Here is a 14,396-nt window from a genome sequence, read left to right on the forward strand (position 1 = left end):
AATGTGGAAGCAGATAAATAGATCGAGTTTATCACTTTGAGGAGCACTAGTTCTCTTGGTGAAAAAGAAAAATGAGAGTTCTAGGTTGTGTGTTGATTTTCGTATGCTAAATAAGATGACAATTAAGAATAAGTACCCATTGCCACAAATTGATGATTTGATGGACCAGTTAAGAGGCACTAAAGTATTCTTTAAGATTGATTTGAAGTCTGGGTACCATCAGATCCGAGTAAAGGATGAAGATATCCCAAAGACAACATTGCGCACTAGATATGGTCATTACGAGTATATTGTGATACCTTTCAGAGTCATTAATGCTCCGACAATGTTTATGGACTACATGAACCAGATCTTTAGACCTTTTCTAGATCGATTTGTGTTAGTCTTCATTAATGATATCTTGATTTATTCTAGTTTGCCAAAGGAACATGCAGAGCATTTGAGGACTGTATTAGGTATTTTGAAGGAGAAACAGTTGTACGCTAAATTGTCTAAGTGTGAGTTTTGGCTAAAGGAAATGAATTTCCTTGGTCATGTTATTTCAGCTAAGGGAATTGCAGTTGATTCTTCCAAAGTTGAAGCAATGTTGCAGTGGAAAAAGCCGAAGAAAGCCACAGAGATACATAGTTTTGTGGGGTTAGTAGGTTACTACTGGAGATTTATAAAGGGGTTTGCAAAGATAGCTGCACCATTGACACAGTTAACTCACCGTGATCAACCTTTTGTATGGACTGAGGAATGTGAGCAAAGTTTTAATGAACAAAGTTTTAATGAATTGATTCTCCCTGATACTACTCATTCATTTTAGGTGTATTACAATGCTTCACATCAGGGATTAGGGTGTGTGTTAATGCAAGATAAAAGGGTGGTAGGTTATGCATCTTGCCAGTTGTGAACTCATGAGCAAAATTACCTGACCCATTCTTTGCTCTGAAGGTGTGGCGACACTATCTTTATAAAGCTCAGTTTAATGTGTATAGTGATCAGAAAAGTCTGAAGTATTTGTTTGACCAGCAAGAGTTAAATATGAAGCAGAGCCATTGGATGGAATTCCCTAAGGATTATGATTTTTAGCTCCAATACCATCCAGGAAAAGCTAATATGGTGGCTGATGCATTAAGTAGAAATATGGTTCATGAATTCTCCGTAAGATTTAGTGAAACTCTTTTGGTAGAACAATTCTGAGACCTGAACTTACATGTGGTCTTATCACTTAGAAAGATTAGTTGTGGTAGAATTGTGGTAATTAACAATTTCTTGCAGGAAATTAAAGACAAACAACTGTGGAATTCTATATTAGTTGGACTTTATTTCTCTTGGGGACAGATAAGACGAAGGATTTTAGTAGAGGTGATGATGGTATTCTCAAATGTCAAGGTCGATTTTGTGTTCCTAGAGATGTTGAATTAAAGAGAGCAATTCTAGAAGAAGGACGTAAAGGTAGTCTTAACATTCGTCCTGGTGTTACCAAGATGCATCAAGATTTGAAGTAGATGTTTTGGTAGCCAGGCATGAAGCTAGAGATAGCTGAGTTTGTTAAAACTTGTTTGACTTGCCAGAAGGCAAAGGCAAAGTACTGGAGTCCTCCAGGAGAGTTGCAAACAATGGAAATTCTAGAGTGGAAGAGAGACCATATGACTATAGATTTTGTGTCCCATCTGTCTAGAACAATTAAGAATCATGATGCTATGTGGGTCATAGTTGATAGGTTGACCAAGAGTGCGTATTTCTTGCCAATCAACATGACCTATAGTTTGGAGAAATTAGCAGAATTGTACATCAGAGAAATTGTCGGGTTGCATGGAATACCTTCTAGTATTATCTCTGATAGAGATCCTCGATTCACTTCTCAGTTTTGGCAGAGTTTCTAGGAAGCTATGGGCATGCAAATAAAGTTAAGTTTTGCATATCATCCGCAGATAGATGGTCAATCTGAGCGTACTATTCAGACCTTGGAAGACTTAGTGCGGACTTGTATTGTGGAGTAGAGGGATAATTGGGAGGATATGCTTCCTTTGGTAGAATTAACTTATAATAATAGCTACCATTTGACTATAAACATGGCACTATTTGAGGCTCTGTATGGCAGAAGGTGTAAAACTCCTATCTGTTAGTTCCAAGATAGAGTACATTTGATGGTTGGTCCTGAAATGTAGCAGGAAACTAAAGAAAAAGTTAAACTTATCATAGAAAAGCTAAGAGCTACTCAGAGTCGACAGAAGTCTTATGCTGATCGACATAGAAGATACTTAGAATTTGAGGTTGGTGATCATATACTCCCGATAGTGTCACGTACTACAGGTGTGGGCGAGCCTTAAGGGCCAAGAAGTTAACGCCTAAGTTCATAGGACCGTATCAGATATTATATCGCAGAGGACTAGTAGCCTATGAATTAGCGTTACCACCTCAGTTGTCAGGACTGCCTAATATTTTCCATTGTCGTAGTTGAAGTATGTTCTTGATCCATCTCATATAATCAAGCCTGACGTTGTGGAGATACGAGAAGATTTGTCTATGGAGGTCCCAGCTGCTCGTATTGAAGATACTAGAGTTAAGGAGCTCAGAGGCAAGTTTATTCGATTTGTAAAGGTTGTTTGGGACCCAGTCACTGGTGATGCCACATAGGAGTTAGAGCAAAGAATGAGGGAGTTGTACCCTCATCTTTTCTCTAAGGGATAAAATTTTCGAGTACGAAAATTTATTTTTAGGGAGAGAATTGTCAGGCCTGTAATTTATTATTAGGTAATCTATAATATATTTTTTACTTGCTAAATGTTTTTTGAATGATTATTTGGTATTGAAATAGATTTAGATGGAGTTTTGAAAAAAAAAAAAAAAAGTGAACAGTGTCGGTGAACAATGTGCGTGAACAGTAATTTTGGTATGAATAGTACCTCCAGCATGAACAGTGAGGCGGTGTGAACAGTGCAAAAAAAATTTTCTATAAATAGGGGTCCTTGCACGAAATTTTTGCTTCTTCACACTTCTCCAAGGTTCTTAAAGGTTCCAAGGCCATATACCACCATTTTCTCTCATACTAAACCCACCTAAACTTATATTTCTTTCCAAATATGTGATTTTGCATTTTGAAGTAAGCTTCTCTAAGTTTGAAGTTAGTTTCACCTTTCATTTCTCTTCTCCTTCTCTTTCTCATAGAAGTTTATGGTATTTTTAGAAGAGACTCTGTTCTAAAGCCAAATCTTCAGTGAATCTTGCGTTAAAACAAGTAATATATAGTAGATCTAGTATGAATCACCGTTCTAAGGTAAGGGGAGCTTACTTTAGCCTATGAACTATGTTTTGAATAGCTTGATATGCTATTAGAGAAAAGTTTGAGTTGGTTTTGTTAGATCTCTTTGATAAAAGCTAAGATATAAAGGATTTAGTACTTGAAAATTGTTTTTCTAGGCTGTAACTACTGATAACTGATTTAATAACACTAAGATTTCGCTGATTTATTATAAACTTGTCTTAGCTGAGTTGTTGAAATGATTTTAGTCGTGCTGCATCATGCTGAGATATATGTCTTGCATCATTATAAAGCCGAGTTACACGTTTAAGTGGGTAGATGTGTAACGATAGAGCTTGTTGAGCTATGTTGTGTTATGCTGTCTGGATCCAAATACCAGAATGGCTCGCTCCCAGGCCGACTCGGTTCCTTTGGATTACTTAGGCTGTGAAACCAGTTGGAAATCGTGTTCATACTGTGCAGTAGATAGGTTGGGAATGCATGGGGCTGTTGTTGTGAGCAATATATATATATATATATATATGATTTTATTTTATTTTTGTAAGCTCACCCTTGCATTTCTGTCTATGCTATTGTGTGCGTGTGTACTGTGATAATCGTATGGTGATATGTAAGCAGATGTAGCAGGTGTTACATCTACTTCACAGGTTGAGGGGCCAGTGGAGAAGTGTTAGATGGCTGGAGTCGAGTGATTTTACATTAAAGTCATTTTCTTTATATTTTGAGATCTTATATAGAGGGAGTTATGTAGTAAAACTTTTATGTATTTGAGTACTATAAATTAAATGTAATATTATGTTGTTCTGTTAGATATTTGTTGTAAAGAACTTTGTTTATTTTGAATGAAAAGTGAATTTTATAATTATATTTTCTGTTATTTATTTATCTTAAATAAGTAAGTGGTGTAGAAATAATGTTCTCGATTCCTTATAAAAAGGAGTCGTGACATTTTAGTGGCATCAGAGCATGGTCTAGGTAAACCTAGGAGGTTAGGTTACTAGGCTTCAGCTGTGCATTGCATTTAGTGGGTTCTAGCTATGAATCATATAACAAAATTTCTAATTATTAGGTTGTGGGGGAACGAGCTTGATCACCTCAGTTCTTAGACACGACAGATGTAGGAAATTTTGTTATATGATACTTGGGTGAGCTATAGGTGAGTCATACTATGTGAATAATAAGCTGTTAAGCTAAGTTGTAACTGATTACTGAGATAAGTATGTTTGTTATGTTGTGTGAATGCTATGAATGTTGATATGATGTTATGCTAAGCGCTAAATTGATTAAATTACTATGATATACTTAATATGAATATATTACTGTAAGCTAAATCTATGAATATAGCTATGTGGTGGTATTGTTGAATGTGTTGAATGTTAGTAATCTAGGCTAGTATTATTCTGTATATTAAAATGGCTAGACCGAGAAGATCTGCTGCAAAACCTCCTCCTCTTGTTAACGTGAACCAAATGGCTCATACCAAGGAGGCTATGGTAGCCACAGTGAGGCAAAGTCTAGAAATGATGCAGTAACAACAAGCTACAAATCAACTCGCTGCTGCAGCACAGGCAGCAGCAGCCGCTACCTCAAATGTACCTCCTCCTGAATATCAGGGATTGTTTGAGTTCAAAAAGAACGATCGACCTCAGTTTACTAGATTTGATGGATCGGATGCGGCCGAGCAGTGAATTAGAGATATTTGTGTGAGAAACTTAGGATTATTAGTGAGCGATCTAGGATGTGAATTGGTAGTATCGACACCTACTCTGAGTTCAATCAAGACTTAGACAGTTTGTGTTAGGTATCCTATAGTAGTTGAGGGACGAAGGTATAAGGTAAATCTTATTTGTATCCCGATGTCAGGACTGGATGTAATCCTAGGGATGGATTGGCTGACTACCAATTGTGTACTGATTGATTGTGGGTAGAGGTGTTTGATTTTTCCTGAGCAGTAGGGTTGTGTTGAGCTGACTTCTACTTGTCAAGTAGAAACATCTTTGAGTGAAAGGGTCTCTTGTTATGTTCTTTTGGCCATTATGAATGCAGAGAATAAGCAAAATTTGTAGTCAATACCAGTAGTACGAGAATTTCCTAAGATCCTCCCAGAGGATATTCCTATAATACCTCCACGTAAAGAGGTGGAGTTTGCTATAGATTTGATTCCTGGATCTGAGCCAGTGTCTATAGCACCTTACAGAATGGCACCAAAAGAGTTAATGGAGCTTTAAGAGCATATTAAGGATCTAATGCAGAAGTAGATGATTAGGCTGAGTGTATCACCTTGGGGAGCACCAATTCTCTTGGTGAAAAAGAAGGACAGGAGTTCTAGGTTGTGTGTTGAATTTCATACGCTAAATAAGTTGACAATCAAGAATAAGTACTTGTTGCCACATATTGATGATTTGATGGACTAGTTAAGAGGCGCTAAAGTATTCTCTAAGATTGATTTGAAGTCCTAGTTGCTCGTATCGAAGATACTAGAGTTAAGGAGCTTAAAGGAAAGTCTATTCAATTAGTAAAGGTTGTTTGGGACCTAGTAACTGGTAATGCCACATAGGAGTTAGAGGAAAGAATGAGAGAGTTGTACCCTCATCTTTTCTCTGAGAGATGAAATTTTTTAGGACAAAAATTTATTTTCAATGAGAGAATTGTCAAGCTTGTAATTTATTACTAGGTAATCTATAATTTTTTTTCACTTGCTAAATGTTAATTGAATGATTATTTGGTATTGAAATAGATTTAGATGGAGTTTTGGAAAGAAAAAAAAAAGTGAACAGTGTCGATGAACAGTCGCATGAACAGTAATTCCAGTGCAAACAATAATTTCAGCATAAACAATGAGTCGGTGTGAACAGTAACTCTGGCATGAACAGTGCCAAAAATATTTTTCTATAAATAGGGGTCCTTGCACGAAATTTTCACTTCACACTTATCAAAGGTTCCAAGGCCATATACTACCATTTTCTCTCATACTAAACCCTTCTAAACTTATATTTTCTCTCTAGATCTGTGATTCTGCATCTGTTGTAAGGAATTTGAAGTAAGTTTCCCCAAGTTTCCCCAAGTTTGAATTTAGTTTCATCGTTCATTTCTCTTCTCCTTCTCTTTCTCATAGAAGCTCATGGTGATTTTAGAAGAGACTTTGTTCTAAAGCTAAATCTTCGGTAAATCTTACGTTAAAACAAGTAATATTCGGTAGATCTAGTGTGAATCACCGTTCTAAGGTAAGGTGAGTTTACTTTAGCCTATGAACTATGTTTTGAATGGTTTGATATGCTATTAGAGAAAGGTTTGAGTTGGTTTTGTTAGATCTCTTTGATAAAAGCTGAGATATAAAGGATTTAGTACTTGAAAGTTGTTTTTCTATGCTATAACTGTTGATAATTGATTTAATAACACTGAGATTTGTTAAAATGATTTTAGTTGTGCTGCATTATGCTGAGATATATGCCTTGCATCATTATAGAGCCGAGTTACTTATGAAAAGGGGGTTGTGACACCACCTTCAACCATGCATTACTCGATCTTGGTACTTCTATAAATGTGATGTCTACATCAATCTACAGGTCTCTGAACCTTGGCCCTCTGAAGCAAACTAGTGTAGTCATTCAATTGCCAAATAGAAGCACTGTATTCCCTGCTGAAGTAGTAGAAGACGTGCTAGTGAGAGTGGATAAGCTGATATTCCCTGTTGATTTCTACATTCTGGACATGGCAGAAGAGTCCAGCATGCTTGCACTCATCCTTGGTAGACTTTTCCTAAAAACAGCAAGGACAAAGATTGATATGCACTCAGGAATTCTATCCATGGAGTTTGGAGACAATGTTGTGCAATTCAACATCTTTGAGACCATCAAGCATCCTACAAAGTTGCATATATATATATATATATATATATATATATATATATATATTATTAATGTTTTAATTGCTGAATTTTGTACTGATTTTTCTTATTTTCTAGTTGTACATGCACTGTAGGAGATTTGTGTAAAGTTTGTGCTGAAATAGATGCATATTTAACAGTTGATGGTGTTTCATGTGATTCAGCACCAGGCTTGAGAAGCTTATCATTTTAAATATCTCGCCTGAGCAAGCATGCTCTTGTCTAGGCGAGCTTATCAAAAAGAAATTGTTACCAAAAGTTTTGCATGTCTTGCTCAAGCGAGATCCATCTCGCTTGAGCGAGAAGCGTCCAGCGAGCCACTCCAAAATTCACCCAGTCTCGCCTGAGCAAGCTGGATCTTGCCTGGACACCACAATTCTCACTTGAGCAAGGTATGCCTCGCTCTCAGGTGAGACTTGTCTAGAGACACCATTTTGAAAATTGCCCAGCCTCGCCTAAGCGAGATGGATGTCTCCTAGGTGAGGCAGGCCCAAGGGTAACTCCCAGAATTGTTTCAACTATGTTTTTCTCCTTCGCTCTAAGATATATGCTTATCCAATGATCCTCACTCTTCAGAAAATTTTCATAACTTTTCTTCCAGTTTCCAATTTCAAACTTAGTAATATTGGGTTGAAACTCTTGTTGAGCATTAAGCTTAAAAGTTGACTCTGCAAGCATAGGAGGTGACTCCTTCACTATGTCCACTCTCATGCAATGAATGCCAATATTGGGCTACTAGGTGGATAGAAATACTTCAAATTTATCCTCTTCATCTTAAGCTCTAATCGTTAATGTTCCATATTTCACGTCTATGACAACTTTGACAATTTTCATAAATGGTCTGCCCAGAATGAGAGGAACTTTTGTGTCTTCTTATATGTCCATCACCACAAAATCATCAGGGAAGAAAAATTTGTCCACCTTTACAAACACATCTTTAGTCACTCCATAGAGATATTTAATAGATTTATCTGCTAGCTGTAAGGTTATCCTTGTCGGCTTGACTTCAATCTTTCCAAGCTTTTTCAAGAATGACAAGGGTATTAAGTTCAAACTAGCCCCCAAGTCCAATAAGGCTTTACTAATAGATACCTCTCCAATTGAAATCAGAATGGTGAAACTTCCAAGATCCTTAGACTTTCCTGGCAAGGGTTTTTTAATAATGGAACTGCATCCAGCTTCCAATTCAATTGTTTCTTCATCTTGAAACTTTCTTTTTTTGGTGAGGAGGTCCTTCATGAATTTGGCATATTGGGACATTTGTTCAAGGGCCTCCATGAAAGGTAAAAAAATTTGCAGGTTACTGAATATATTCATAAACCTCATGAACTACCTTTCCTTCTCCTTTTTAAAAAGAGCTAGGGGATATGGTAATCTTTTCATTTGAGACATTTTTTCTTTGCCTCTCCCTCTCCTTTTCTTATCTCCTTCTTCTTCGGACTTTTTTTCTTTTCCATCAATTTTTTCTTCAAGTTTATTCAATCCCTTTTCTCTCTCACTATCTTTCTCCTTTTCTTCCTCCACCTCTGGACTAGCTCCCATTCCACAACTTATGACCTTACCCCTCCTTGTGATGATTACATTACAATGCTCTTTCAAATTGGTTTGAGTATTGGCTGAAAAATGGCCTGCTTGTTGCTGTAACGCCCTGAATTTTATAATATTAATTATTATTGATATATGTATATGTGTTTATATATATATGTGTAAAGGTGAAAGATGTAAATTGCATTTGAATGTGTAATGATGATCTTTGTGGGTATAATGTATAAGGATGTGTGTGTGTGTGTGTGTGTGTCTGTGTGTGTGTATAATTGAATTGGATTGATTGGGCTGAAAACAAGCTACGTAGGATGCTGCAGCAAGGCATTCTCGCCGTAGCGAGAGGATTCTCGCTGTAGCAAGAGGCCCCTGGGCGTGAGGCATGAAATTGTGCCTTTCTCATTGTAGTGAGAATGTCGCGACCAGAGAGGTTTTAAAAAAGGGTTTAGGGATTGGGATTTTATTTCCCTATTTCCCTTCCAAATCTCTTCGATTCTCTCAACCCAAAACCCTATTCTACTGATTAAATTGCCTCCAAAGCTGTTCGGGAGCAAGATTGAAGGTTGAATCCGTGTGGGGAACGCTTGGAGGTGAGTTTTAATGGTTAGGATTTTCGTTTTTCATCCCCTTTCTCTATTTTCGTAATTTCCTTGGATTCTCATGGAGTCCTTCCATGTATTTAGGCCAAAATCTGTGTATGGAGCACTTTTGTGGTTGAATTCGAGTTTGGTTCCTCAATCCAAGGTAAGGGGGGACTCTAACCTATCTCTTTGAGTTTGATTGTCATGTATTTGATGAATATTGCAATGTAGTTGAGATAGAGGGTAGAAAATATATATTTGATGGAAATTGCTGCATGTTGTGAGGTGTGATAGCATGTGGAAACTCGTGATGGCTGATTGTGTGGTATGAATATGCTGATACTTAATGAATAAGGAATGTAGGTGGGAATTATGTTGTAAATGTATGTGGGCACTTGTGTCGTATATTTGAATGAATATTGTGAACACATGTGGGCCCGAGAGCCGTGTAATATGTATGAATATGGGCTTCATGTCGTGTACTGTAAAACGAATGTGGGCCTTAGTGTCGTGTATTATGCATGATGATAAGTCTGTAATTAGACCCTATTTTATAGCCCATATATTCATATTTGACCTTTATTTTATTTGGTACTCACACTAATATATATATTCATTATGCAGTTTGGTATAAAGTTGTCGCAAGTATACTTTGTGTGTGTTTTGGGCCCAAATTGATAGAATATTAGAGCTTCGTAGTAGTCAGCACGCCCAAACCCCTTTAAACAAGCACGGGGTGCTTCAAGCCCATGCACGGTCATGCTTAAGGCCTTGCACGGTCGTGCTCGTCTGCGAGAAGCCCAATTATCAAGAGTCTTTAAGGTTTTCAAACCCTATTAAAAGGAGATCTTAGGCATCGTAAAGGGAAACGTTTTTACATCTAGTCTTTGACTTTCGGATACACTTCTTATCTCGTCTCTCTTGCACGGGATCCTTGACACATGCTTGGCGAGACTTGGAGCTTCAAGCGATCGTACTTGAAGACCGGGAACACATCTCATACTCTAGTTTGCTATTTCTTTTGACTATGGCTTTGTTTATGATTGTTCTAGTTCTTTTCTTTAGCATGAATAACTAACTCCATAGCTAGGGCTATGCAAACTATTGTTCATAAATTTATAAAATTTTGATGTTTGAATCTAAATTTGATTTCCTTTTTGTGATTAGATTTTATCCTATTATGCTTCTTTCTTAATCCTAATTAATTATATCATCAGGCGACTGTACCTCAATTAATTAATAGATCATAGGGTAAAACAAGACAAAGGATTAGGTGGACCAAACTAATCTTTCTCTTCTAATTATTATTAAATTAACAAGTTCATAGGTTCCTTAAGCTTTCTTAAATTGATGTCTTGCATGACCATTGGGGATGTTAATTTAGAGAAAAGAATGTTAATATTGCATGACCATTGGGTATTAATAGTATTTGTATGAATGATTGGTAATCACAAGGAAATCGAATTTAGAGTTAAACAGAAGAATAACATAAAGGATTGAATGAGAAAACCCATATGCCCTAGGTTCCTCTCCGATAAGTTTAACCAAAACGTTCATCGTATTCCTTGCTCTTAATTTTAGAATTAATGTTATAAATTCTTCTTTTAATTAATCTCACATCTTTAAAACTTAAATAATTGAATTAGAAAATTCTTAGTAATTGAAAAACAATCCTTGTGGGATGATATTTCGGGAACTTAATTTAAGAACCTTTTATTACTTCTCGATGGGTACATTTGCCCTCCGAACACATGACTGTGGGCTTTGTGCCGTATACTGAGAATGAATATTGTAATGTGTGAACAAGGCGTGATTAACGCTAGTGTGATGTGTTGTGAATGGTTCAGCGATACACTGGGGGTATGGGAGATGAGGACGGTAGAAATACCTTGGGGAAGAGAGAGTGGTGATGACACCGACTGTGGGACCGGATGCACCACGGGCCACACACTCTCTTCTTGACTAGACCTCTGACCACTACCTTTGCTGAGTGACCCGTGACTGCCCACGTGAAAATATGTGATCACAGTACCACCGTAAGCATGGCTGGCGTGTAGTGAGTACACGGGACTATTGTTTGTTAATTTTGTGTGTGTGGGTAAGTTATTTGATGCCGAGAGTGTATCGGTGTTTGAATTAAATTAAATGGAGTAGTATTGTTGCCTGTGATATATTTTATGAATTGTGTTAGAAATGATGCAAAATAGGTGCAAGGTGAGACTTTATGCTTATTTGTGTGTTTGGTAGTGTAGAGTACTCACCCTTACATTCATTTTTCAAGTAATCAAGACAATCAGCACCAGACTCAATGAAGGGTTGGATGGAACTGCTATAGGGCTTATGATATTATTTTGAAAATGTTGTATTTGAAATAGTCCTGTAGCAGTTAATTGATATAAACTTGTAACTATTTTCTTCATTTTGAAATATTTGTGAAACCATGTGATGAGAATTTTTATTTAAATGAAAAATTTTAATATCCTTATTTTTTTGCAAATTTTTTTATTATTTAGAAATCAAATTTAAGGTGTTACAGTTGCTCTGAAAGCTGTTTAGCTAATTGGTCCACTTATGTTTCCAAGTTCCTTATTGAGGTTTTAGTATTCTTTGGATTTACCAAGGAAACTTGCATGAATTTCTGCAGAGTGTCCTCCAATTTTGATTGCCTCTCATGAAGTGATGAATAGTGATATTGCTACTGAAATGGAGGTTGCCTATATGATGGTCCAGTCTTTTGCCTCCACCCTTAGTTTTGGCCTTGATTGTTTTTCCAATTATAATTGTTGCTATAAGAGTTATTTGAGAAGTTGTTAGGCTGTGGTTGAATGTTCATGTATTGTGCTTCCTCCTTTTGCATATTTGGAGAATAAAAGCAATGACCATTAGGGTGGTCACCACCACAAAAATCACACATAAGAGGTTGTGCTTGCTGAATAGGCTGTGAGGCTACAACATGTAGTTGTTGAGGAAGACTGGATATTTTCTTGGTAAAAGCATAAATTTGTTGAGTCAAAATCTTATTCTGAGCCCATAGTGCATCTGTGGTATTCAGCTCCAAAACTCCTTTTCTTTGCACCAGCTGCCTATGATGTTGAGCTTGATGATCAGTGAAGGCAAGAGCCTCTATAATTCTTGTGGCTTGTTCAACATTAGCTGACATCATTGTACCTCCAGCTGTAGTGTCTAGAATCATTTTGGTGTTAGGCCTTAAACCATTGTAAAATATATTAAGTTGGGCAATATCATTAAACCATGATTAGGGTATTTCCTCAACAAAGATTTAAAGCACTCCAAAGCTTCACAAAAATATTCATTAGCCCCTTGACAAAACACTAAAATGTAATATTTAGCAGTGATAAACCAAGATGGTGGAAAAATTCTATTTAGGAATTTTTCCTCCACATCATTCGAGCTAGTTAGGCTCTGATTTAGGTATGATTGCAGCCATGCTTTTGCTTTTCCCACTAAAGAGAAAGGAAAAAGTCTCAAATATGCAGCTTCTTCACTTCCTTGAAAGATACCAATTGTGCCACACAACTCGTAAAATGTAGAGAGGTGAGTGTGTGGGTCTTTATGGTTAAGTCCTGAAAATGGATTGACACCCACAAGACTAAGGAATGTTGGCTTCATCGCAATTAACCCAGTGGTTAGGACCACAATACTAGAGAAATGCCTTAGTCTCTGCTAGATCGCATAGTCACCAAGGGTTGTCCTTGGCATATTTGCTCCTTCTTCTCCCATCTTTGACTGGTCGGGAGGTGGTTGATCAGATTGAGATTCAAGTTGAGGTTGAAAAGGTCCCACTTGCTCTTCTCCTTGTTTATCTTCTTCTTGTTGTCTTCTTCTTCTTGCTGCAAGTCTCCTTTTATTGATTGATCTCTTTATTTCTGGATAGAAAACAAAAGGTTCAGCCGAGTTATGACCTCACATACAAGAACAAACACTTCACAAGGAAATTAGCACAAGGATAATTAAGTCAACAAACAATATCTATACAAAAAGTAATTGAATAAATTTTAATAAGGATAAAATAAAAATTACTAAGTATCTAGCACACTCCCCAGCAACAGTGCCAGAAAACATATTAAGGAATCAGTTAAAGTGAAATCAGCCAATAGGAGAAAAAGTTTGATTTACCAAAACTCATGAAAATAACACTTGAGTTAATAATCTAATCTCTAATCAAATAATCTAATTAAATGGCAATCAAATCAAACCAAATTTAACCAATAAATAGTGTTATATGAAGAGAAAAATTTGACTTAAATAATCAAGAATTAAAAGTAAACTAATCAAGTACACTAGAACCAACAAGTTGACATCATAATAGTCAAATTTTCCACATTTAGCATGATTTTTAGGAATTACTTTCCACAAGGATTTAGCTGAATTAAGGAGAGATTTCAAAAGTAAAGTTGCTTGACTTGAACCGTCCTAATTGATTTTAATGTCCTTATCCCATAAAAGTATTAAGGTATTTTGTAAGTGTACCAAGTTTTCGATGTAGTATAAAAAATTGTTATATTCACAGAGAGTGTTGATACACAAGCAATTTCAGTTATCCCAATTAAAATTAACAATCCTAAATATTCACAAATTTATAACTACAATTCATTTGGCTTTGATTGGTTGGATTTATAAAAATTTAGCAAGATGACAAAATGTAAATTTACTATGATAATAAAGAGCAGGGATCACTAACTTCATATTTTAGTTATAATATAGTTTGAACAAATACCACAGTCTTATGATGCACTCCCATTATATTCACTCGTTGGATTCCTCTCACCTGAGATTCTAAAATATGTTTATTAAATGATAATTCCCTGCCTAAACAACAAATAACCGAGCATTAATATCAAGACTTGTTAAGCATATAATAGATTAACATCTATTCCTAGAATCTTAACCTATTGTGTGAGTTTATCCCAGCCGGGTCCTAAGGTAGTTTCCCGACTCACCCTAACTTCCCAAATCACGAATCATTCCTCGTAAGGTAGAAACAAGCATTAATATCAAGATAAACACACCTAACGCATGGAAAATGAACAACTATATTAATGAACTAAAATACTTATAAAGTTAAGATTATATCCAATCTCCTATGAAGTTCTAGACACTCATAGTGTCCAAACAA

At 36.3% G+C, this 14,396-nt stretch overlaps 1 protein-coding gene and 1 non-coding gene across 2 annotated transcripts; one reads left to right on the forward strand and one right to left on the reverse strand.

Moving 5' to 3' along the window:
- Window positions 1-8,009: 8,009 nt before the first annotated feature.
- Window positions 8,010-8,414, reverse strand: LOC113871582. Its single transcript, XM_027508674.1, has one exon. The coding sequence runs from the start codon at window positions 8,412-8,414 to the stop codon at window positions 8,010-8,012; it is 405 nt and encodes a 134-aa protein (XP_027364475.1).
- A 4,092-nt stretch (window positions 8,415-12,506) lies between these two features.
- Window positions 12,507-12,613, forward strand: LOC113873952. Its single transcript, XR_003506017.1, has one exon. It is a non-coding gene; the product is annotated as a small nucleolar RNA R71 (small nucleolar RNA).
- The last annotated feature ends 1,783 nt before the right edge of the window (window positions 12,614-14,396 follow it).

The sequence above is a fragment of the Abrus precatorius genome, unplaced genomic scaffold (assembly GCF_003935025.1).
Source record: "Abrus precatorius isolate BTA unplaced genomic scaffold, Abrus_2018 Scaffold7, whole genome shotgun sequence".
In the NCBI taxonomy this organism is placed as follows: domain Eukaryota; kingdom Viridiplantae; phylum Streptophyta; class Magnoliopsida; order Fabales; family Fabaceae; genus Abrus; species Abrus precatorius.